Here is a 25,191-nt window from a genome sequence, read left to right on the forward strand (position 1 = left end):
CTTGCATGGCTTTTTTGTTTTTCACTCAAGGCTGACAGTCTATCACTTGAGCCAGACCTTCACTTCTTACTTTTTCCCTGTCAACTGGAGACAAGAGTCTCTTGGATTTGTTTGCCCAGGCTAGCCTTGAACCATAATCTTCAGGGCTCAGCCTCCTGAATAGCTAGGATTATAGGCTCCTGGCTCTAAGTACCCTTGACTATAAAACATAAAACAACAACAAAACAACAATTTTCTTAATGTAAATCACTGGGCCTAAGGCTACCTTTCAAATCTCAGAGTTTTAATCAGTTAATTCTCAGCTCAGAAATAAAAGCATGGTCTTCACGGAGAACTTCATTTCTTAGCAACCACAGACTATTCCTGTCTTGAAGCAGATCAAAGCCAGCTTAATCCAATCCCGTCTCTATTTTCAGTTTGTAGTGTTTGATGGTGTCAGAAAGAGATGCTGAATATAAAAAATAAAAGGGAAGTCTGAGTCTGGGCATGTGGGACTGTGGACCATAAGTGGGCTATGGTGGAACACAGACCTTGGTCTTGGAGAAGCACTGGGAGCTATAAGGCTCTCTCCCTAGTCCATGTGTTGTTTCCTGTTCAGCAGCCATCTGCCTAGGAAGAACAGAAGCTTGATAGGAGAGTAGCTTGGTGTCAGCCTGGTCTTCCAAGGAGACTCATTACCACCCCTTGTGGGTAGCCTAAGAACTACCTGGCCTTGCAGTTCCCTTGGCTTGTTAATATAGTCTCCCTTCTTTATTTTTCTTCAGTTACTGCCTTCTAGGCTACACCTCAACTCCTGGAACCATATCACGTCCAAAGTCTTAACTTTCCCAATTGGAAGATCTTTGTCTTCCAGTTTGCTCACTCACTCAGTCACTCCACTCACTCTCCCCTAGACTTTCCTCATCCTTAGCCCATCCTTCCTATTATCAGCCCACTCCAACCTCAATTCTTTCCCGACCCAGACTGGATCTCAGCCAAGCACTGTGAACTACGCTCTTAGTATTGAGTTCTGATTCATTGCTCTCATAACCCACCCACCTCGCACAACCCCAGCTCCAGATCCCTCCAACAACTAGAGCTTTGGCTCTAGTTACACACTGCTGATCACAGCTGGAAGAAATCATAGCACTAATATTGACACAACAAGTAAATGACTTCCAGCCTGAGCTCTGTCACCCTGGGATTCTCCTTTCTCTCTCCTTTGATCAGCTATCAAGCCTATTTCCTTGTTCAATAATTCCAAGCCTTCTTTATGCTTAGTGCCAATTCCTGCCAGCAAATGTCAACATGGCCTGCTATTTTGTGGAAGAGTAAAAGGTCTTTGGAATGGAACTCCGTCCACTTCCTTTTGACCCACACTCTCCTTTTCCACCAAAGGCAAAGTCTGAGGGGACCACTTGGTGTAGAGACAACCAGCCAAGCAAACGTGGCACTTGGGTAGAAGCACACCCTAAGGGAAACAAATGAAAGTGCAGAGAACCCCAGAAAAAGAAGCATAATAGGCTGTTGGGAGACCAGGGGAAGAAAAATCACAGCATAAGATTTCAAGTTATGAAAGTGTGTGTGTGTGTGTGTGTGTGTGTGTGTGTGTGTGTGTGTGTGTTACTGGAGCTACACATCAGTCCTGAATACTGTCCCTTAGCTTTTTCACTCAAGGCTGGCACTCTGCCACATGAGCCATTTTTTCACTTCAGCATTTTGCTGATTAATTGGAGGTAAGAGTCTCATGGGCTTTCTTGCCTAGGCTGGCTTCAAACCACAATCCTCAGATATCAGGCTCCTTACTGTACAGTTGAGTAGAACTAAGTCAGTTCACACTGTTGTGCATCCATCACTACTCTGCATCTCCAGAGGGCTCTGCTATCTACTATTTATTCAAGCCAGGACTAGATCCTTCTTTCTCCCTCAGCTCCATATTACATTTGGCACCTGGCCTAGCTGATTTCATCAACTAAATATTTCTTGTCTGTACAATTTTAGGAATCTCCCAAGTGGTGTCACTGACAATCATTTTGCTCCCTTTCTCTCTGTGACCTGAAGGACAAACCCCAGACTTCTGGATCTTGTTCCATTCCTTTGTACATTGCTTTCTTCACAGATTGTGAGGACTTCTGCAAAGAAGTCATAGCCCATCACATGTCTCTGTGACTTTGCTCTCTCTCAGCTTCTAGCTGAATTTCCTTCCTTGCCCATGTAGACCACAACTTATCACTCAGACTGGGGTTAAACATCCATCTTCCTTGAAGCCTTCTTTTCTCCAATATCTCCAATCCTTCTAATAATACTAAGCATTTCTTGGCAGGTACTTCCATTGAATATTTTATTTTGTTCTTTATCATGATGTACAGTTATTATTTATCCATTTTTTCCTGGCTTGGCAAGGGTTATTGTTGAACAGCATGTGGCGACACCAAACTTGTCATGTATTGTTCACATTGTGACTGGAGCCAATCAGCAGTGTCCAAGACCCTGTACTTACTTGCCAGACCCTGCACCTCACCATGGAGCTACATCTGCCCAGAGGAAATGGTGCCTGGTTGTAATTTGCACTAAATGGATGCATTGGATGTCAGTGGCTCTGCTTGTTCCATAGTAAGTGTTCAATTAACCATGACAATTCTGTGTACTCTGTTCCTCTGTCAGGCAATGCCATTGTTCAGAGTGCACCTGAGTGTGCTCAGTCTCCTTTGTACTCATGAAGGGAATGGAAACCTCGCATGAGGAGAATGGACTTTTGGGTAGGGGCTCCTTTTGGTTCCTCTTTGACAGAGAGTTTGGTTTTGGAGGACTCTGGAAATCTAGACATAGTAACTTCGGATTGTTAAAAAATTAAGTTGCATCTTAGAATATTAAGCCTACAGAACTCATGGGGGCTCTTTAGTCAAGGAATGACAGATGCATAACAGGGGGGCAATATTTCCTCCTGCCATTGTTTCACCACAGCAGACATTGCCAATTAATTACCGTGCTCATACTAACTTGAGAGATCTCAGAATCCTGACTAATGAATTGTTGAAACTGACATTTAAAATAAAGCTTATCTGTTATCTTTAAAGTAACCTATCCCCTTATTTTATGAATGAGATGAGGATCTCTTTCCTTCATGACCCTTATCCTTCGATTCTGCCTCTTTATCTCTAGTTAAACACAGTGACTCCCATACAAGCTATTATAAAATGGCCCCTTTTCAGAAAGTCTTCCCTTAGCAGTCCTATTTCTTGGAATTATGGTCTAGTCACATCAGCAATGAAAGTGATAACACGTTCAAGTTCAGATAATTGTTTCAGTTTCCTCACTCATGAGAAGAGGATGAAGTTCAGAGATTGGAGATAAGTGATTTGCCTAAGATCTCAGGGAAATGCATGATTCCAGATATCCCAGTTACCAGCTGATGATTATGGTTTAGTTTTGGTTTAATTATGTCCCTCACAACACGGTTTCATGTGTTGAGGTCTTGGTTCCTAAGGGGGTATTCCTGAGAGTTAGCGGAACTTTTAAAAAGTAAGCCCAGAGAGGTTGTTCGGTGCCCTTGGAAGGGATTGTGGGAGCAATGTCTGCCTTCTTGACTTTTGGTGTCATTTTGTTCTTATATGTGTAGTCTTACTATAAGGTGGCACAGCCAAGAGGGGCCATCCCTTTGAACCTCCAGAAATGAGCTAAATAAACATCTTCATTAAAAATAAAGACATCCTACCTCAAGTATTTTGTTATTAAAACACTTGTGTTTTTAACAAAAAACTGGGTTTATTTTTCAATAGGCCTTCATTAGATGGGACATAGACTTTGGAGCTAGAAAGAATCTTTACAGTACTTTCCCCAAACTTCTACAAAAGACTGAAATTCCATTTTTCACACTCTTGTAAATGTATATATTAAAAGGGACGTATTGCTGGGCGCTGGTGGCTCATGCCTGTAATCCTAGCTATTCAGGAGGCTGAGATCTGAGGATTGAGGTTCAAAGCCAGCCCAGGCAGGAAAGTCCAATAAACCACTTAAAAACTGGAAGTGGCGCTGTGGCTCAAGCAGTAGAGCGCTCACCTTGAGCTGAAGAGCTGAGGGACAGCACCCAGGCCCAGAGTTCAAGTCCCACGACCAACCAAAAATAAAAATAAAAAAATAATAGTTTATAAATAGTTTATAAGCAGTTTAAAAATAGTTTATAAGCAGGAGATGGGGTAGTGAAGAAACACTGAATCTGTGTCTGTCACAGCCCATCTACTGCCTGCCTATGTCGCGTGGGGCTGGGTGACACTCACTGTGATCACACTTTCTGGCCTGAGACCCTGCCCTGAAACTCTAACTAACTCCACTAACTGACCAGATGGCTCAGAAATCAAGGCTCGTTGTCTTGGATGACCATATTCCTTAGCCTCTAGGAACTATAAACATTTTCAAGATGCAACAAAGAAATAGGGCAAGACATACATATTAAAAAGATTCCCACCCTTAACCACTTTGGAAAGCAGCATGGAGGTTCCTCAAAAGATTCCACATAGAGCTCTCCTATGACCGAACAATCCTACTTTTGGGCATTTACCCAAATGATCACAAACAAGACCATACTAAAGCTACCAGCACAACTATGTTTATTGCAGCATTATTTACCATAGCTAAGATATGGAAACAACCTAGATGCCCCTCAGTAGATGAATGAATCAAGAAAATGTGGTATATATACACAATGGAATTCTATGCCTCCATCAGAAAGAATGACATTGCCCCATTAGTTAGGAAATGAAAAGACTTGGAAAAAATTATATTAAGTGAAGTAAGCAGAAATGGTCAGATAAGTTGATATTAGGCGAAATGAACCCCAAGATAAGGACTCAAATGGGTTTTCTTTCTTGCTATTGTTTCTAACATATTTATAAGATGATTTCTTTGTTGCTTTGTATGTCCCTCCCCTATGGTATAACCTCTGTTTTCACTGTATTTGATGTTGGTATAATTTGGGGAGGGGAAGGGAAAAAACAAATTGTTTAATAGGGATACAGGTGGACCCATTCAACAAAGAGATGTACAAGACTTTATGTTGAAAAATGAACTTTACAACTTTGGTGGTGGGGGGAATGTAGTTGTGTGGTGGGAGGGAAGGGATGGTAAAAGAAAAACAAAGGAGGAGGCAACAATGCTTGATAAGAAATGTACTCATTACCTTGCTCATGTAATTGTAACCCTTCTGTACAGTATTTTCACAATAAAAAAAAAAAAGATCCCCTGGCTTCACATCCCTGTTTGATTGCTGAAAATTACACAGATCAGAAACAAAAACAGCTCTCCTGAAGACAAATAATCCCCAAAGGCAAATGAAATCATGGTTCACTATCTACAAAGAAGTTTTAAAGATTGATCCCAGAGGTAGATTGGGCTTACAAATGGTCACCTTGGCTGGAGGGTGGGGAAGTATAGAGGATGTGTCTCTGATTCTCCCCATGAGAGAAGCTGCCATTCAGCCTCACTGAGCGCCTGTATCCACTCAAACTCTTCTGCAAAAGAGTCATGGAGGTCTGTCCTCTACGCTTCTCTCAAATGCATTCTTTCCCTAGGAAAATTCTGAAACCTAAAGTGGACCAAATTCATAGAACAGAGACCAAGCTCATAAAACCAAACACTGCTATTTAGAAGTAGGACACCTGATAAGTAAAAACATAGGAGTGGCCTTTGTGTGGATAGTCAGTTCTTCGTCTGACTTGACTAGCCAAGGGCTTAAAGAATTCAACTTCTTTCAAACTCTGGACTTATATCAATGAGTCCATTTTCTTGCGAAATTCCAACTTTTCTGTGCCTGCCTCTTTGAATTCCTTCCTGAGGCCCTGAGGTAGAGTCAAACATTCCTCCTGTGAACCTTTACATGCCTCTTACTGACCTCTATGACATTACCTCTGAAGTTGTTTGTTACAGAGATTCCTCCATTAGACTGAGTTTGTTGCCAGGGTCTATGACTTACTCACCTTTGTACCACCAGCTACATCCAAAGTACCCAGAACTAGGCAAGCACTGGACAAACAATGGTTGAACAGTATGTGTACACAAGAATGAGTGAGTGTAAGATGTAAGTGATCTGTCTATTCCCTTCATCTGTTCAGTCTATGATCATACTTTAAGTGTTATTGTTACTGAAATTCCAAGCTTTAAGTGAGAGAGTAAAGGGAGAGATAAGCTCATCCTACAGGGTATTTTTGCTCCTTCTTGAAGACCATATAATGCTACCCTCACTTTTAAAGAGGTATGGTTAGTGACTACACAAGTATGCTAACTGCTTTGTCCAGGTGAGTGAATTCTAGGTAGGCCAAGATAAGAACTTTTGTGGTGTTGTGGCTCAAAGTGGTACAGCACTAGCTTTGAGCAAAAAAAGCTCAGGGATAGCTCCCAGTTTGAACCCCATGACTGACAAAACAACAACAAAAACAACAAATGTAATATGCTTCTTTGGGGTGGGAATGTGGCTTACTTAGTGGTAGAGTGTTTGCCTAACATGCATGAAGCCCTGGGTTTGATTCCTCAGTATCATATAAACAGAAGTGGTGCTGTGGCTTAAGTGCTAGAATGCTAGCCTTGAGCCAAAGAAGCTCAGGGATAGTGCCCAGGTCCTGAGTTCAAGCCTGAATATTTCTTCTATTATATTGAGTAGAATATTTGGAGTTAGGATAGTTCAAAATCAAACTTATTTATTTACTTATTTTTGGTTACTTAAGATAAAGAGAAAAAAGTTACTAGTGTGTGCTAGTACTATCACACGCAAGGCCTGGTGCTCTTGTTGGCCTTTTTGCTCAAGGCTAGAAATCTACCACTTGAGAGACTTTTTTAGCTTATACTTTTAAAGCCTATGAATGCTTTGTGTGGTGAGAGTGTTTGGTGGTGCAAAACTTCACACTTTATGGCCAAGAAACAGAAAAGAGGAAAAGACTGGGATTTTAGAATCCCCTTCAAGGACATATCCCAGTGACCAAAAGGCCTCCCAACAGGCATCACCTCCTAAAATCCCCAAGAATGTGTCTCTGGGGAGCAAACCTTTACCACACGAACTTGGGGGACACTTAAGAGCCAAATTTTAGTAACAGTGTTTTTATACTAAAGTTACCACATCCCTTCCTGGGATAGGGTCTAAGAGGTAGAGTAACAAGCTCTGAAGGAGATTGCTCACCTTGGGTCCGCCTTGAAGTCCTCCCTGGTGTCCTTTAACCCTTTCTTTTCTTGTGGTTGTCCCACCATGAAAAAAGTATCTCTGATGGTAGGAAAATCTTCCAGCAGGGCCCTCAGACTATTACAATATGCTATGATCTGGCTCCGGAGAGCATAATGAGACATGTGGCGGTTAAAGCTGTAAGTCAGAAAGAGACAAGTGATGTTCTAAAGGAGAATCCAAGTTGCTGCACCTCTCACAGAAGTTACAGGACCTTGCAAAGCTTTTCAAAAAGAATGGAGCATTTCTGATAAAAAGAAATTTTCCATTTGGCTCAGATTGGTACTGTATGAAACCAGAAGTATCAACATTTTCAAAGTATCTCCCATCTACTTGTATGTTCCCCTGTATGTCAGAAGACAGGTAACAGTTTAACTTGGATCTAGCCCAGTGGGCTGTGGTTTATTTAAGCATGAGTCACCATGATTCATTGTCTGGATTTCTTCTTTTTCCTACAAAATAACACAATTTTTACGTAATCAAATCTTACATGACATTAGAACCTTCAGATTGGAGACCCAAGGACCTAGGGTATGTGTGTATGCATGTATGTATTTATGCCGGTCTTGGGGCTTGAACTTAGAGCCTGCGCACTGTCCCTGAGCTTTTCTGATCAAAGCTAGCACTCTACCATTTGAGCCACAGCTCTGCTTCTGGATTTTGGTGGTAGATAATTGGAGATAAGAGTCTCCTGGGCTTTTCTGCCCAGGATGGCTTTGAACCATGATCCTCAAAACTAGCCTCCTGAGTAACTTGGATAATAGGTACAAGCTGCCAACACCAGGCTGAATTATCATTTTAAAGCTGAGAGTCAGTGAAACATGGATGTGTAGCAATAGCATTACAGAAAAGGGAAAGATGGATTTATAGACTTAAGAGAATATACAACTTATCTGTTCAGATTTTTCTTAGCCTCTCTTGGAAGCATTCCTTCCTTTTGAGTGTGGGATAATACCCTTTATGAAATGTACCTTATTTATGTATTGTCTAGATTTTTGCATAATATGGCTGGTAATCTGGCTTAAAATCAGAGAAGTCATCATATAATATTCACATCTGTTACACTTACTTCTGACAATATTCAATTATAACATCCCTTTTGACTTTTCCAATTTCATCCTGTGATAAAAGAGAATATTTTTATCAGACAGTTGGCTGTGTGGAGTACTCATCCTAGTACATGTGTACAAACGAATGGCCCACTCCTAGCAGGAAAAGGCCATGGAGCTGAGACATTGTTTTTGAGGGCACACTAATTGGGAGAAACCCTTCTGTGGGTCTTCTTTACTCATACACATCTTGCTGAGTTTACCAAAAAATGCCAGGCCCTGGCTGCTTTTTACCCAGATCATTTCTCAGGATTTTGTGTACAGAGAGCAATCTTGAGGGGTAATATCTTCTCCCTCTAAGAAAAATAACCACTTGCTATAGAAGAGGTGAGTCCCCAAGCTCAGTGTTTTTAAACTGTGATACAAAACCATTGGGTGCATGACACAAACTCATTGAACTTGGGAGAGAAGGGAAACAGACATAAACCTGAAGCTCCTACTATCTCCTCTGTTGTAATGAAGTTCTTTGTCTCTGACCTTGAGGTCTTATACCATCTGCCACCATCCATAGTACAGCTAACAGGCTAACATTAACTTGCAGGTGGGCTAAAATTCTAGGCCCTTACAAAACACCATTATGTTGCTTGAAGTCTTTCAGATCTGGTAGGTGTAAGAATAATCCTGGAGGTTAGGTAAAGTATTTTTTGGCTGATATTAGTTATATGGGAGGTGGTGGATTTCATTGTTCCATCTCCACATATGTTCACACTATATTTCTATCAGTTTCACCCCCTCTATCACACTCCCTGCCCTCTCCCCCTTAAAAAATAGCATTCCCCATAGATTTCCCTAGGTAAAGAACTATTATATATAGTTCAGTCTTGGTCAATATTGTTTTGAGAACTGCTTAATTGGGAGTGGGGAACTGATGGGTTTTGCCTCCACTGTTGCTCATCAATGAATAAGAAGGTCTGGCCTATTTTATGTCTTATTGGTAGAACTAGATTGGGCAAATTTAAGTCCTCAGTTTCAGTCACAGGTAAAGTCAAATCTTAGAGATGATAAATCTTGTCATATAACTATCAGTACAATAATTTAAAAAACCTTGTCAGTATAATAATTTCCTCATCAAAGATGAATACTGAAACAATATGCAAATTAGCATTTTAGCAATTAGCAAAGCTAACAAATTTCAGCTGTATCATATTTTAAACCGATTAGACTAATGTAAGAACCCATAAACAAGAACACGTCAGTAGTGTTTAAGAAACCAAGGTAACAGGTTACCAGTTACCTTGCCAATGTTACCAAAACTACCTGGGGCTTACTCAAGACTAGGCAATATGCCAGTGCAGTAGCTGAAACTATTCTATTCAGAAGGTGGCAAACAGAAAATTGGCCTTCATTGTATTTTTTTAAATCAACCATAAAGCCAGGCATCAGTTGCTCACACCTGTAATCCTAGCTATTTCAGGAGGCTGAAATCTGAAGATTATGGTGTAAAGCTGGCCTGGGCAGCAAAATCCATGATTGTTATCTCCAGTTAACCAGTAAAAGCCAAAAGTGGAGCTGTGGCTCAACTGAAGAACACCAGCCTTGAGCAAAATGGCTCAGGGACAGTACCCTGGCCCTGAGTTCAAGTTCTACTACTTGCACAACACACACACATACATGCACAACACACACTCACACACACACACACACACACACACACACACACACACCTGTAACCTACTTGAATCGACTACTGATTGAGCTCTCCCTTTTAGTTCTTTACAATATGTTTTCAATATTCTTATCCAAATAGGTTGAAAACCACAGATTCCAAGCTAAGAAGTTGTCTTTGCCTAAGTATAGAGGAAAAACAGAGCTTCAGGGAGCTCCTCTCTTTACTCACAGGGTTCTTTGTTTGGTCAGCCATGGTCTGCTTCCTGAGGAGGAAGGCATTGAGCATCATGTCCCGCAAGCCCACCTTCTCTAGTTGAATAGACACAAAAGCTTCTGGAGCTCTGGCAAGTGAAGAGAGAGACATTTGGATCTGAGGTGGGGTGGGGGGGCTGAGTGGACATGGAGGAAGAAAACTCACATGCTGCCATTGCAGCTGGAGGTCAGAGGATTATGTCTCCAGGAGTTTCTGGTTATTCTCTGGGGTCAGTGATGGGCCACTGTGCTCCTTGGAGACCCCATTGTACAGCATATATCAGTAGTCTCTCCTTAGTCCTAAACATCACAGCCTGGCCCAGTGTGCAATCCTAGCCTTTGCCATTGGTGTAGCTAGCCTGGGATGGCCTCCCAAAAGTCTTCTTTACTAGATATGCTGACCTTGAATCTTTCATCCACACTCTGGGATTGTAAATTGAAGCCTTATGAAGGTTGGCCAAGTTAGACCAACAACATCTTGAGTCATACAGTTGCTTTGCCCATTATTTTTTATTTGAAATTTGCCATAATTAAGTTACAGTGTCATTGGTATGGTCCCAACAATATATTCAGAATAATTAGAATAATTATAATTATTCAAGAATTTTTTCTCTGTTGTGACAAAAAGAGGTCAAGACATAATAGGACATCCCTAATTCAGAGACACATCCCAATGTATATATATTAGGTTTGAACTCAAGACCTTGAACTTGCTTGACTTTCTTGCTTACAGGTACCATTCTATCATTTCAGCCACATCTTCTGCTTTTTTGCTGGTTATTTAGAGATGAAGTCTAGTGAGTTCCTAGACTGGCCTTGAATCAAGGTCCTCCAGATTTCAGCATCCTGAGTTACAGGAACATAAGCTACTGATGCCTGGTATATTCTTAGTTGACTTAAAATAAGACATGTTTGTAATTTTAAACAATTTTCCCCACTAGGCACAATACCGTTTTGTGGCCTGAAATCTTTCTGAAGAATGAGTATGGGTATCCGGGACTCTTGGCATTGGGGATGATAGCAGGTTGTCCATGCCATTCACAATTCTGGAATTCCTTCTTCTGGATGGACTAATTCCACTATGAGTCCTCAGACTTGAATTGGTTTCCTAAAACATTTCAAATCAAAGCAATTGCAGTTTGTTGGACATATAAGTCCTTAGTGCTACATGTAATATTATCGTATAACCACAATTTATCCCAAACATATGGAAATACTTGAGTACATAGGAAAGAGGGAAGGGAAGGAAGAGAAAGAGAAAAAATGAGAGAGAAAGAGAAGGGAATGGAGAAAAAGGGAAAGGGAAGGGAAAGGAAGGGAAAGAACGGAAGAGAGGTACCACTTTGCACAACACAGGAATAGGCCTTAAGTATGACTATTTCCAGAATACAATTGTTTAAAGTGCTCTGAAAAAAACTCTCTCCATTCTCAAAATTGTTAGATGGATTGCTCTGTATGGAGTGGTCCAAGAAATACTGCTGATAAATTTCATTGCTACATTCTTTATGGAAAAGAATTATTGGAAGGATAAATAAAAACCCAATGCAATAATTTATCTATAAAGGTAAGGGCCAAGGACAAGAGTATTTTTGCTGGAATTCTGTGCCTCCATCAGAAAGAATGACATCGCCCCAGTTGTTAGGAAATAGAAAGACTTGGAAAAAATTATATTAAGTGAAGTAAGCCAGGCCCAAAGAAACATAGGTCCCATGGTTTCCCTTATTTGCAATAACTAGTATATGTGTGGGACAAGCAGAAAAGGCCAAAAACTATGTACATATGACCATATAAGATGATGTTAAGTGAAATGAACCCCAAGACAGTGACACAAATATCTTTTTTCTTTCTTGCTATTGTTTCTAACGTATTTATAATGTACCATGTGATTTTTTTTTGTTTCTTTATGTTTCTCCCCCATGGTATAATCCCTGTTTTCACTGTATTTGATGTCGGTGCCCTGCATCTTCTATATACACTTCTTTAATTCGGGGAGGGGAAGGAAAAAAACAAAATGCTTAAATAAGGATACAGGTTGACCCATTGTAACAATGAGATGTCCAAAACACTATGTTGTAAATGAACTTAAAACTCGGCAGGGGGCTAAGGGAGTAGTTGTGGAGATGGAAGGAAAGGGATGGTAGGGGTAAAACAAAGGAGGAGGCAACAATACTCAATAGAAAATGTGTTCATTACCTTTCTCATGTAACTGAAATCCCTCTGTACAGCATTTTTACAATTAAAAATGTACAAAAAGAAAAGAAAACTCAAAAGGTAGTATGGTATTGATGTGGCTTACCTAGGCATAGAACAAAATAAAGAGGTAAACTGCCTGGTGGCTGGAGGGTAATGTCTCCAGAGGAGGACATTAGGTGACCACTCACATATAGACAGGAAGCCCACTAACAGTCTGACCTACATGGCCACCAACTGTCCTCTTTTTCATTGAAATGACACCTCCATATTACTAGCCCTACAAAATTGCCTGTTCCCATCCTGCATCTGATGCTGTGATGCATCTGAAAAACCTTATATAAGGACAGAAGAGGAGAGAAAACTCTATTTTGAGAAAATCTTGACCAATTCCCCAGCCCTACCCCTGTCCTAAGCACACAACATACATCAACAAATAATCTTTTTGTTCATTAAAGTTTGCCCATAAGACGCTGCTATTCAAAATCTTGGGTGATAAGAGCTGAGAAGTCCTTTCACTATGTAATAAAACTGCCTCCCACTTTCTTACTTTTGCTCGTCTCTGAATTCTTTCTCTGATGATGACAAGAATCTGGAAAGACTGGGTGGGTAGAATGCTCTCTCTCTCTCTCTCTCTCTCTCTCTCTCTCTCTCTCTCTCTCTCTCTCTCTCTCTCTCTCTCTCTCTCTCTCTCTCAGAACTTCTCCAGCCTTCACTACCAGCAACAACATGAGTTATATTTTTTTGGTTTTCCTTGGGTCTTAGCTCATAACTCTCATAGCCCTTATTGATTCCTAAGTGACTAGAATGATGTTGGGTGCAGAAGCAGGTCCCATAAAACAAAAAAAACAAAGCTATCTGTCTGTCGCTCTGTCTCTGTCTCTCCATCTCTGTCTCTCTCACACACATCCCTAGTCTTAATATTTCACCTCCCCCTCTTTGTCTCCGGGGTAAACCCTAGAAATTGGGATTTCTCTTCCCCAGGGCAGGTCATTAAACTCTATTCTTAAATTCTCTGACCCACCTGGTCTGATAGGCAATGATCAGACCCTATTTCAGAAGGAGTCTGCTCCAGGCCTATGAGGAATTTGGACAGAAAGGCCTTGCTGGTTCTCCCCATTTAGAATTGAATCACATCCTTTCTGCCTAATCAACTTCCACAGGGTTGTCCAGATAGATGTCAGTCACTCCTATATAACAAAATCTCCATAAAAGCCCAAAGGACAAAAGGGCTCAGAGAACTTCAGGACAGCTGGGCACATGGAGTTTTGTGGAAAGATGACTGAGAACTTATCCATGTTGGAGAGGGCTGTACCCCAACTTCATAGGGACAATGGTTCATCAAGAATTTGCCCTGTGTATCTCTTTTCTGGCTGTTTATTTCTATCTTTTAAAGTACACTTCTAATAGACTAGTACAGGTCAATAGAGCTTTCCCTAACATCTGTGAGCCTCTCTAGCAAATTAAGTAAATCTCAGGAAGGAGTGAGAACTCCAATTTGTAGCCAGCTGGACAAAAGTTCTGGAAGCCCAGACTTGTTGAGGACATCTGAAGTGGGGCAGTCGGATTTGACACTTTCTCCAGAGAGATGATATCAAAACTGAATTGAATTAGATGATGCCTAGATGATGCTTGCTTACTGGAAGAGAAATTCCCACATCTTTTAGGGTCACAGAAGTGATCAATGTTGAAATGTGAAAAAATGTGAGTCTGTTTTCCCACAGAGATAGAGAAGAAAATGTGAGAGGGAGGGAAGAAAAGAGGAAGAGAGGGAGGGGAAGAGTAAAAGAAGGTGAGAAAGAGGGAAAGGGGAGGGAGGGAAGGAAAGAAGGAGGTAGGAAAGGAAGGAAGGGAAGAAGGAAGGAAAGTAGGAAAGAAAGAAAGAAGGAAGGAAAGGATGGTCAATATGGCATCAGTGGTAGTTCTGACAGCATGCTTTGGCTTCTCCACCCTACTCCTGACCTTGATGTGAGCAGAGGAGCCCATCCGAGGGGTTTGATAGAAGGTCGCCTGTTGAACAGCCACCATCAAAGCATTTTTCTGAGCAGTCTGGCATGCGAGGATCACTTGCATGTTTTCCACTCCTGAATGGAACAAGAGCTAAGGAAGGAAATGTGAAAGGCGTTACGAAGTGCTCCATCAGGAAAGAGGTGAAGTTGAGGGTTGAGATGATCACTTAGCCATCCTGTGTGTGAACTTAACTTCCAGATACACTGGGATCACGTTACTCATCCTTTAGACTGAAGCAGGATTTCATTCCAGGAAGGCAGCCTCCAAGCCTGGGCCATTTGGTTGCTGGATGCCGTGGACGGGTTCCCCAGTGGTCAGGAAAGGTGGTGGGATCACATGAACTTTAAATTTTTTTTTTTTAGATATACATATTGGAGCCAAAACAATCAGAATGGCAGAAGAAACAACAGCATCAGGTTTTAAAGACTCAGGTAAAAGCTTCAACAAGCATACATTGTAAAAGCCTGATGTAAAGACAGCTCATCTATATGGATTTCTTCATATTAAACAGAAGTCATTGTTGCAACCTCTGTGGCTCAAGCCAACCCAATGTGCATATCAGCAAGGCCAAGTCCTTGCTTTTATTATGAAGGAGGCTTTCTTATAAATGAAAGCCCATTTCTTTATTTTGGTGCTGGAACTGGGGTTTGAACTCAAGGCCTCACACTCTCACTTGGCTTTTCTGCTCAACTCTAGACTCTACCGCTTGAGCCACACCTCTACTTCCAGCTTTTTGCTGGTTAGAGGTCAGAGTCTCATGGACTTTTCTGCCCAGGCTGGTTTCAAACTGTGGTCCTCAAGTCTCAGTCTTATGATTAGTTAGGATTACAGGCATGAGCCACTGGCAGCCAGCTAGAGAAGCCAAATTTATATATTAAGTATTGATCTTTTAAAGAACATGAAGGAAAATATCAGCCAACTGGTTCAGGCCAGCTTAACCCCACCCCAATCAGTGGCCACCACCCAGGGGAGGGTCTTGGTCTGGCTATAACCCAGGCCAGCCCTCCTATAAGCTACTACCCAGGAGAGGGTCTGGCTTGTTTCAAACAAACCAATCACCAAATTGTCAAAAGGGAGGAGAAAAGGTAGGGAGAGACAATACAAAACAGCTGGTCCTCACCACATGGTAAACCATGGTTTCTGGTCCTACTGCTCACTCTTGTGAGTGGCCTTTACTTTCTCCTTACTAAATAAACTCTTTACAACTGCGCTCGTCATTCCTTGTTTTGTTTCTATACTTTCAGAGAACAAGAATCCACCACACTTGTGCATCAAACATATGAGCAAATCCATTTATTTTAACTCCTTTTTAAAAATGCAAACAAAATTATTTACCTTCAGGACGGCTTCTTTTGTATAAAAACTAAACTTGCCGATTTGTGTGTCATCTATCTCAGAGATGGCTAAGACAAGAGTAGTAGGAACATATCTGCAAAAAGAAGGTATGAGGGTATTTTCATCTGACATGTTACCACCTAACATGCCGATCCTATTATTTATGTGTTTATGCATTCATTTATTTATATCAGTATGGGGCTTGAACCCAAGCCTGCAGGGTTCAAGCACTCTACCACTGAGCTCTACCTCCAGCCCTTTTAACATTTTATTTTGAAGCAAGATTTCCTTAATTCGCCTAGGCTAGTCTCAAGACTTGTGATCTCCCTGCCAGTCTACAGAGTAATTGGGATTACAGGTGTGATCCACCACACCTGGCCAAGAGAAACCCAGGCTGATGGATGGCAAGTCATGTGACCAGATTAAAAACCTGGCAAGCACAAGTTTTATATAAGACCGTATTTCACTTTCTAAATGGAAGACTCAAGAGACTTTTCAGCCCTCATTGGACATGATTTCTCTTACAATTTGGGTTGTGATGACCAGTCTATAATGTTTGCAATTCTTTTCTGTTGTTTTTTCCCTGACCTTCTTTTTCTTAATCCATTTTTTAAGCATTCATTAGTTATACAAGGAGCAGTTTCATTGTGACACTTCCACCCATGCACACAATATGTCTTGGCCTATCTCACTCTCCTCCCTCTACCCCCTTTCTACTTCCATCTCTTAAAACAATCTCAACAGGTTTCATTGTTCTATTCTCAAACATGCAAATAGACTACAGTGACTATATTCACACTCTTTGTTAACCCTCCCCATCCCACCCAAGCCTTCCTCACTTTTCAGCCATTTCCTCCTCCTCCTCCTCCTCCTCCTCCTCCTCCACTTCCTCCTCCTCCTCCTCCTGCTAGTGTGTAGTAACTGCACCATCCTCTAACCTTCTTGACCATGCCTGTTCAGGATTCTTTACTAACTCCTTCCTTTGAACATCCTCTAAATGCTGTCTAATTCTTGCTCTCTCTTATGATTCCAACAATCATTCAAACATTCTTTATAGCCAGGTTCCATCTTGGGACACAGTTCTCCATCCATAACTATGAGACTTTGTCAAGTGATTTTGTTTCTTCATTTGTCAATGGGACTATCACCCACTGCAGGATAGTGAAGAATATGAACTGATAATATGCACAAACGTGCTTTCCAAAATGTAAGTCACTGTATTCATGTTTGGAATATGTTGTTACATGACACTCCTGAATAATAACTTTATAGCAAAGAAATAATAACTTAAAGACTCCAGTTCTCTCGATCCCTGGTTAATTCAGAAGGCTCTTTTGTTTTATGGCATCTTTGGGAGGATTAATCACTATTTGATCAGAGTATACTTCATTTAGAAAGCTTGTGCTAATTGGTGGATTCTTTCTGAATCAAGATAAGTCATATGTTTACAGCAGAATAAAAATATCAGCTCCACAGGGAGGCCCTTAAAGAGCCAGGATCCAACTTGGCTGCCAGTTAGAGGCCCAGCCTCACTTGAGGCCCAATCATACTTCTTGCCCTGGTTTCTGTGACACATCTCTGCGTCTTTACCATGCATTCTGATTTGTGTTTGGCAAGTATGACAGGGTACAGCAGAGAACATTTTGCCTTCAAGGGACTATCTGGCAATGTCTGGAGACATCTTCAGTTGTTAGAAACAAGGGATAGGAACAGAGGTTGGGAAAGATCAAGCATCGATGATGGGGGAAAGGGATGTTACTATTGGCATCTAGTGGGTAGAAGCCAGGAATTCTGCTACAAGACTGCCAAAGGATAGTTACCTCTCACAACAAAGACTTGTAGAGCTCCTAGTTTTTCTAGAGCCAAGGTTAAAAAGCCTGGGGTTACTTTATTCTGTCACCCTAATGAGCAGGATGGCAGGTAGGCTGACAGAGAGAGAACAATAAAGTGAAAAGAGCCAAATACTAGGTGTTGTACTTGCTGGAACTTTCCTCACCAGACACCTCTTCTACATCTTATTCAAGTTGCATGCGCCTTCCCTCAAATCTTCCGACTACAGTCCAAGGGCATCTTTTTGGTAAACCACTGCCCGTCCTCCAGTTCTTGAAAATGCACTCCCATTTCTGAAAGGACTACACCCTTATGTACATGTCCCTAGCATAATCATTAAATTCTACCCATAAAAGCATCTATGATCTAGGAGCTTGGTGCTAGTGATTGCTTGGTTGAACTGCCTGCCCTCTGTTTCCTTTGATTTAGCATTTGCTCCTGCTTCAATAAATTGTGCTCTGTTAAAACTTCTCTGTGTGTCAGCCTCTGAATTCTCTCTTTTTCACTTCTTCGTCTTCTTTTTCCTCTTCCTCTCCCTCCTCCTCCTCCTCCTCCTCCTCCTCCTCCTCCTCCTCCTCCTCCTCCTCCTCCTCCTCCTTCTCTTTTTCCTTCTTCATTTGTGCCAGTGCCAGAACTTGAACTCAGGGCCTAGCACTCACTTAACTTTTTTTGTTCAAATTTGGCATTGTAGCACTTGAGCCACACCTCTACTTTAGGCTTTTTGCAGGTTAATTAGAGATAAGAGTTTTATGGACCCTTCTGCCATGAATGGCTTCTAACTATGATTCTCAGATCTCAGCCTCCTGAATAGCTGGGATTACAGGCATAAACTACCAATGCCCAGATTTCTTTTGAGACATCAAGAACCTTTCCATTCATTGACAGTGACACTAATTAATTTCATTCCAGCCCATACTCTTTGGATCTTTTAACCCGCTAAGGGAGTTGTAATCAACATCAGCAAAATAAAGGACACTTTTCCTCTTAGGAGTTACTTTTACCTCCTTTAGGGTGGAATCAGTACTGGGAATGATCAGGAATAGAGTTGGGACCCTGGGGAGGCAGGTGAGAAGAACACTTAGGTGGGAAGGAAAGAAGAGAGACATAGAAGAAACTTGTAAAAGCTGACTCTGTATGAGGAAAAAGAAGATGGTCTCTCCTAGTAGGTTCAGGGTCAGCTGGTGGGCAGTGATGTCTTTCCAGCAATAGGCTGACCTAATGGGCCATGAGAGGTTTCTTTGGGGTTGGCCTCCAATGAAAGAGTCATCAAAAGCCTAAAGATAAAAGAAGTTGCTTATATGATACATTTGTGTTCTATGTTATATGTGAGAAAAAAATGCCCAGAAACCCTAAATGACTTCTTTCTGGTCTTAAGGCAAGCGAGAGACCATCCATGGTTCTTGTCTCATCAGACCTACCCTTGTCCCCTTTGCTATCTGGAAACAATGTATTCTCCCTGGAAAGGGCAGAGCCAGTGAGTTCACTGACCTGATTTTTTTTCATTTCTCAAAGTTTTTGTATTCTTAAATCTGATTATCCTTCTTAAAGTCTTATTTTCTGTCCTCTTACTGGAAAAGGAAAAAGAAAAAAATAGAATCATGGCAGATAGAATATAAGGAAGAGAACTTAAAAATTCAATTACACTGGCATGTCCAAAAGTGACAGAATTATCCCTGATTGCTTATTCTACCATTATTTTCATTTTAACCTCTCCCGAAGGCTCACCTGTCTACACGACCATTGTCCTCCAGCACAGAGGTTATAAACACAGGAGGTGGTTGGTCCACCTTGTCCTTGTGTGATGCAAACTCAAAGTGAACAGGTCTCAGATACAAGTGGAATTCTTCAAAACCCATTTCCCATGCCAATTCCTTATAAATCCTGAAAGAAAAGGAGAAAAAAAAAAGGCAAAGACATGTGTTGGTGTTTTCTCCTCAAAGTAAGCTGTAAGAAAACAAAAACAGATGAGTAAGTACTGAAGCAAAATTAAACAAGAGTAAGCCCAATACTATGTGAAGCAAGTGAGCCACAAAGTATAATGGATATTTATTTATTTACTTATTTATTTATTTTTGGGTCTGGTCGTGGGGCCTGAACTCTGGGCCTGGGCGCTGTCCCTCAGCTCTTCAGCTCAAGGCTAGCGCTCTACCACTTGAGCCACAGCGCCACTTCCAGCTTTTTTCTTTTTTCTTTTTTTTTTTGGGGGGTCCGGTCGTGGGGCCTGAACTCCGGGCCTGGGCACTGTCCCTCAGCTCTTCAGCTCAAGGCTAGCGCTCTACCTCTTGAGCCACAGCGCCACTTCCGGCTTTTTTTTTTTCTTTTTGCTTATGTGGTGCTGAGGAATCAAACCCAGGGCCTCGAGCATGCAAGGCAAGCGCTCTACCACTGAGCCATCTTCCCAGCCCCAGCTTTTTTCTTTTTGCTTATGTGGTGCTGAGGAATTGAACCCAGGGTCTCCCACACGCAAGGCAAGTGCTCTACACTGAGCCACCTTCCCAGCCCCTGTAATGGATATTTAGAGCCCAGTGGCAGGCTGATTTTAAAAAAGAGACATACCAAGAGAAGAGTATAGAAATGTTTATTAGGACATCAGTACCAGAACACAGTACAATATACAGCAGGCCACTAGCCAGCCTTAGAAATATAACAGTGTTCACTCAGGGCCAGGAGAAGAGTTTAGGTCTTTGGTTAGGCTACTTTTGACTGGTTATTTCTTGTTTTATGGAACCTATTGATTGGCTGTCTCTCCCACAGGGTTTAAATTTTGCACATGGAAATGGCCCTGTTTTTTGTGTTCCATCTAACCCATTTCCTGGTCTTGACTTGGTTCCTCATTCCATTGGAACCTTGGAATTTTGCTGTGCTTCATGTCACTTTCAATATAAAAGTCCTGCTCTCCATGACAGTTATAGACTGGTAGACAGTAACAGTAGAAGGCAATGTGCTTGGGCACTTCCCTGTCTCATGTCCTTCTGGTTGGCATCTGTCCTCAGAGCTCTCAATGTTGTCTTCCAAATAAGCTTCATTGTCTTTCCTTAGAGCTCTTCACAGAAGGCCAGTCTGCCCCTCCCTGAAGAATGTCTTTTGGTCCACGATCTCCATGCTCCTGCTACATTCTCATTATTTCTCAGTCTTCTTTAGGTCTCCTCTTCCTTATTTCAGATTGTGGTGTTTTCCAGGGTTATAGATTTGGTTTTCTTTTCATCTCCTACATCCTCTCCTAGGAAATTCATTCACCCAAAGGATATAAAAATACCCCCCTCATGCAGGAATCTGTGACTTTTATCCTTATTTGACTCACCTCTGCATTCCAGTTTTGAATTTGTATGACTGCCAGATGTTCCTCTGGCAGTTCAGTGTTGTGGGTCTACAATGCTTTGGCCCACCCTTTGCACTCTTATTCTAACCCAGTTTTTATACTGTGGAGCTGGTACATTAAGAGTGAATTCAATTGGTACCTGTATTAGTTTGCTTTAAAAAAGTACAAGAGGGCTGGGAAGGTGGCTCAGTGGTAGAGCGCTTGCCTTGCATGCGGGAGGCCCTGGGGTTCGATTCCTCAGCACCACATAAGCAAAAAGAAAAAAGTCGGAAGTGGTGCTGTGGCTCAAGTGGTAGAGCACTAGCCTTGAGCTAAAGAGCTGAGGGACAGCGCCCAGGCCCAGAGTCCAGGCCCCACGACTGGACCCCCCCCCCAAAAAAAAGGTACAAGAGAAAAACACAAAGTATTCAGTGGCTCAAATAATAAAAATTGATTATCTCACAATTCTGGAAGATGGAAGAAAGATCTAGGTGTCATCAAGATTGGCCCTTTCTCAGAGCTGTAGGGAAGAGTTTGTTCCAGACCTTTCTTATTGGCCCATGTATGGCCATTATCTCTCTGTGAGCTTCACAGGTGTGTGGTGTGTTTACATGGAGTCTTTTATAAAGACACCAGTCACATTAGATTAGAGGTGGTCCTAAAACTTTACCTTACATTATACCCTGAGGTACAAGGGATTCATTCTTGAATACATGAACTTTGGAGAGATGTAGTTTAGTTCATAGCATTTCTTCTTCTATTCAGAATTCTGGATCCACTTAGAACAAACTACTTCCTTTTCAGTACTCCTGAACTGTTTTGTTCAGATGAGTAGGAAAACAGTATTACAGTGTATTATGGGTAACTCTACATTATGAGGGGTAGGATCATTAATTTCAAAGGCAATAATATTTTCACCAATAGTCTAATTTCTGCTTCTACTATTTTTTAGTTATGTGGCTTTGCAAAAATTACTTTTCTTTTCTGAGCCTCTATTTCCTTGCTGATAAAGTGTTTGTTTCTATATCATAAGGATACTTAGAGAATTAAATGAAATGATACATTAAATATTCATAAAGATCCTGATCACAGCAGGCCCTTGATAATGGTTAGTGGACAACTGTACTTCCCATGTCTTCAGGACCTCTCATGGTGACCAGAACACAGGAGCACTAGCATTCACACATGTTTGCAGCCTCTAGTTCCATATTTTTTTTTTGCTAGCAAAACATGTCCACTTGAAGACTAACCTTCATTTCTCACTTAGAACTAAAATGTTAACTTTTCCTTCCTCCCTCTCTAATTCTCCCTCCTTCATCTCCCTTTCTCCCCTTTTCTTTCCCTCTCCTGTACATGTATATACAGGATCAATGTTCTACTGTCCTCCCATTGTCTGCCATGGAATCACACAACAAGAAGGCTCTAGCCAGATGTGGGTCTATTGACCTTGGACTTTCCAGTCTCCACAATTATTTATTTATTTTTACTTTTTATTTTGCCGGTCATGGGGCTTAAACTCAGGGCCTGGGTGCTGTCCCTGAGCTTTTTTTGCTCAAAGCTAGCACTCTACTACTTTGAGCCACAGTGTTCTTCTGGTTTTCTGGTGGCTGATTGGAGATAAGAATCTCATGGACTTTCCTGTTCATGCTGGCTTTGAACTGTGATCCTCAGATCTCAGCATCCTGAGTAGCTAGGATTCAAAACTCTGGTCTTTATAAATCACCCAGGCTCAAGTATTCTGTTATAGCAGTACAGATGGACTAAAATACCAGATCATGGGATATTATGATAAACAACAGGAATAAAACCTTTGCATTCAGGGAGCTTATGCTAGCAGGAAAACCCTTGTAATTCCAGCACTAGAGAGGCTGAGGTAGGAAGATTGTAAGTTCCAGGCCAAGCTGGGCTATTGCAAAACTCTGCCTCAAAACAAAACCCCAAAATTAAACAAACAAACAAATATCCCCTCCCCTCCGCAACCAGAACAATGGGTCAGGAATGCTGATACCTGAGTGTAACCCAGCTCGTAATAGAGATAGGAGCATTGCAGTTTTGAAGCTAGCCTGAGGGGGAAAACATTATCTAGATTATGTCAAAAACAAATCCAAGCAAACAACAACAAAAATCCAGGTTGACCTTGGTGTTACACATCTAATTGGGAGGCAACGATAAAAGCAAAAGGGGTTTCAGGGGTAAAGTGGTAGAATGGTAGACATCTAGGAAGATTCAAGTTCAAACCCAGTACTACCAAAAAAAAAAAAAAAAGAAACAACAACAACAAAAGAAACAAAGAAACAAAAAACAGGACCTACGCTGAATGGAAGGTGATGGAAAAAGGATGCAGCCCTGATCAGAGTAGTTAAGAGACAAGGCGTGGAGAGGGTGCTCTGCTCCAGGGCCAGAGAACGGCCAGCCCCAAGGCTGGGGTCTGTCATCTGTTCTCCCTGTCTTGCCCTAGACATAAAGTTCTAGCCTGCTCCTTGGTCCCCAACTGACCAAGCCAGATGAGCGCTCTCCACGCTCATTTCTATGAGCCGGTAGCGGATGGTTAGGAGTTCCAGTAGTTTGGAGAACGTCTCCAGGAGCAGCGCATGGCAACTGCAGCCTTGTTTGTGTCCTTCCTCTGCGGCAGATTTGAGTGCAAGCCGACCTATCTCCTCCACAAGAAAAGGGTCGTCCATCACTTTAGCTGAAAATAGCTGAAAGAAAACAAGTCGTAAAACACACACACACAAAATAAACTTCGTGTATTAAAATATGTCTATACTGTCAGAGGCACAGATGTCCTGGGCTGCTTACAAGATACTAACAGGTATAAATTGCTCAGCAGGGTTCAGAGGGTTAGGTAAGCTAAACCATGCAAAAATACTTATTAGTATCATAAATGTTCTGAGCCTAAATAAATGATGAAAATAATGTGAATACAAATAGGTGTCCCTGGTTGTTTTTAACAGTATTTTAGTGGTTAGTAGCAAAATTGCAGATTCAACATTTTAAAGCATTTCTGCATAATGAGTATTACTAACTTATTTTCCTTTCTACCAGATCCCCATGAAGTGGACATCACAGGTACCACTATCCTTCAGCAATGAGGAAGCTAAAACAGAAGTTATGAAGCTTGAACTCAGGGTCTCTTGCTTCATGTTTTTGCTCAAAGTTGGTGCTCTACCCCTTGAACTACACATCTGTTTTAGCTATTTGCTAGTTAATTAGTGATAAGAGTTTCTTAAGTTTATCTTCCAGCACTGGTTTTAAACTAAGATCCTCAGATCTCAGCTTCCTGAGTAGTGAAGCCATCTTTAAGTTTTCCAAGGCCATAAGTAGTTCCGAAGAGAATTGAACTTCCCAGTTTTGAGGTCAGTCACTTTCCAGAACATTCACCTGCCTACCCAGGGCTCCTTTACTCCCAGCTCAGCCACATGAAGTACCCATGTGTCCGTTAATATCCTCCTGCCTGGTCAATGCCTCTGCACCAACAACTTCATTGTCTTCTTATGGGCCCCTCCCAGCAAAGACCCAGCAAGAAAACCCTCTATCTGCCTTTCCTGACTTGGTTTCCCCAAAGTGGACTAGCTCCCTTATGTCTCCACCAACCTATCAAAGAATATAATTGCTAGGTTCTTAAAGTCCTCTCACATGGAAACAAAGAGAGAGATTAAATTCCTGCATGTCTTCTGAAGCATTTTCTGACCTAATATCAAATATTAATATGAATATTTAGCATTTCTAGATCCAAATATGAACACATTTCAAAAACAATAATTAGGACTGTAGCATAAGTAGGAAACTATACAAGTATCTCAGATATTTTTACATTTTGCAAGAGAATTTCAGGTAGATTTTTAAAATATGGCACCATAAGACAATGTGGAAAGAATTTTCAAGAAAAGGAAGTAGGATCTGGTAATTTGGAGAAATTTTAATATTGATTTGTACTTTATGTACCATATGAATGCACATATATTCCAGTGAAATAGTAAAGGAGTTAAAATAATCTAAAAATTAAATCATCCTTAAAATTAGAATGAAATAACACAAATACGAAACAACTGGAGGAAGATTCTGCATTTAGCAGGATAGAAGAAATCATAAAGGAATTGTTCAACAGATCTCACTATATGACAACAAGAATTTTCTGTAAATAAAATAGACAAATGTAGAAAATATTTACAGAAAATGTGACAGACCAAAACAGTTAAAGCTTTTATTTACAAAAATTTGCATAAGCAAATAGGAGTGACATTAAGACTCCAACAAATAAATAAAGGTAGAAAAAAAAAAGCTTCAGAAAAATTGCAGCTGGTAACAAAGCATTTGCAAAAATAATTGCATTAAGTAGCAAGAAGGTGTAATGAAGAGCATAATGCTACCTTTTA

The 25,191-nt window shown here is 41.2% G+C and overlaps 1 protein-coding gene across 1 annotated transcript in view; it reads right to left on the reverse strand.

The window, feature by feature from the left end:
* LOC138818976 (uncharacterized) overlaps window positions 1-25,191 on the reverse strand; it is a 147,308-nt gene that overhangs the window by 61,444 nt on the left and 60,673 nt on the right. Inside the window, exons 20-27 of the mRNA XM_070010136.1 lie at window positions 23,312-23,514; window positions 19,243-19,398; window positions 15,688-15,781; window positions 14,305-14,442; window positions 11,103-11,260; window positions 10,130-10,241; window positions 8,253-8,302; window positions 7,145-7,321 (exon numbers count right to left, since the gene is read on the reverse strand). Of these exons, the coding sequence (XP_069866237.1) occupies window positions 7,145-7,321; window positions 8,253-8,302; window positions 10,130-10,241; window positions 11,103-11,260; window positions 14,305-14,442; window positions 15,688-15,781; window positions 19,243-19,398; window positions 23,312-23,514 (1,088 nt within the window). The remainder of the gene's footprint in view (window positions 1-7,144; window positions 7,322-8,252; window positions 8,303-10,129; window positions 10,242-11,102; window positions 11,261-14,304; window positions 14,443-15,687; window positions 15,782-19,242; window positions 19,399-23,311; window positions 23,515-25,191) is intronic.

The sequence above is a fragment of the Dipodomys merriami genome, unplaced genomic scaffold, assembly GCF_024711535.1.
Source record: "Dipodomys merriami isolate MVZ:Mamm:240054 unplaced genomic scaffold, mDipMer1.0.p SCAF_8, whole genome shotgun sequence".
Taxonomy (NCBI): domain Eukaryota; kingdom Metazoa; phylum Chordata; class Mammalia; order Rodentia; family Heteromyidae; genus Dipodomys; species Dipodomys merriami.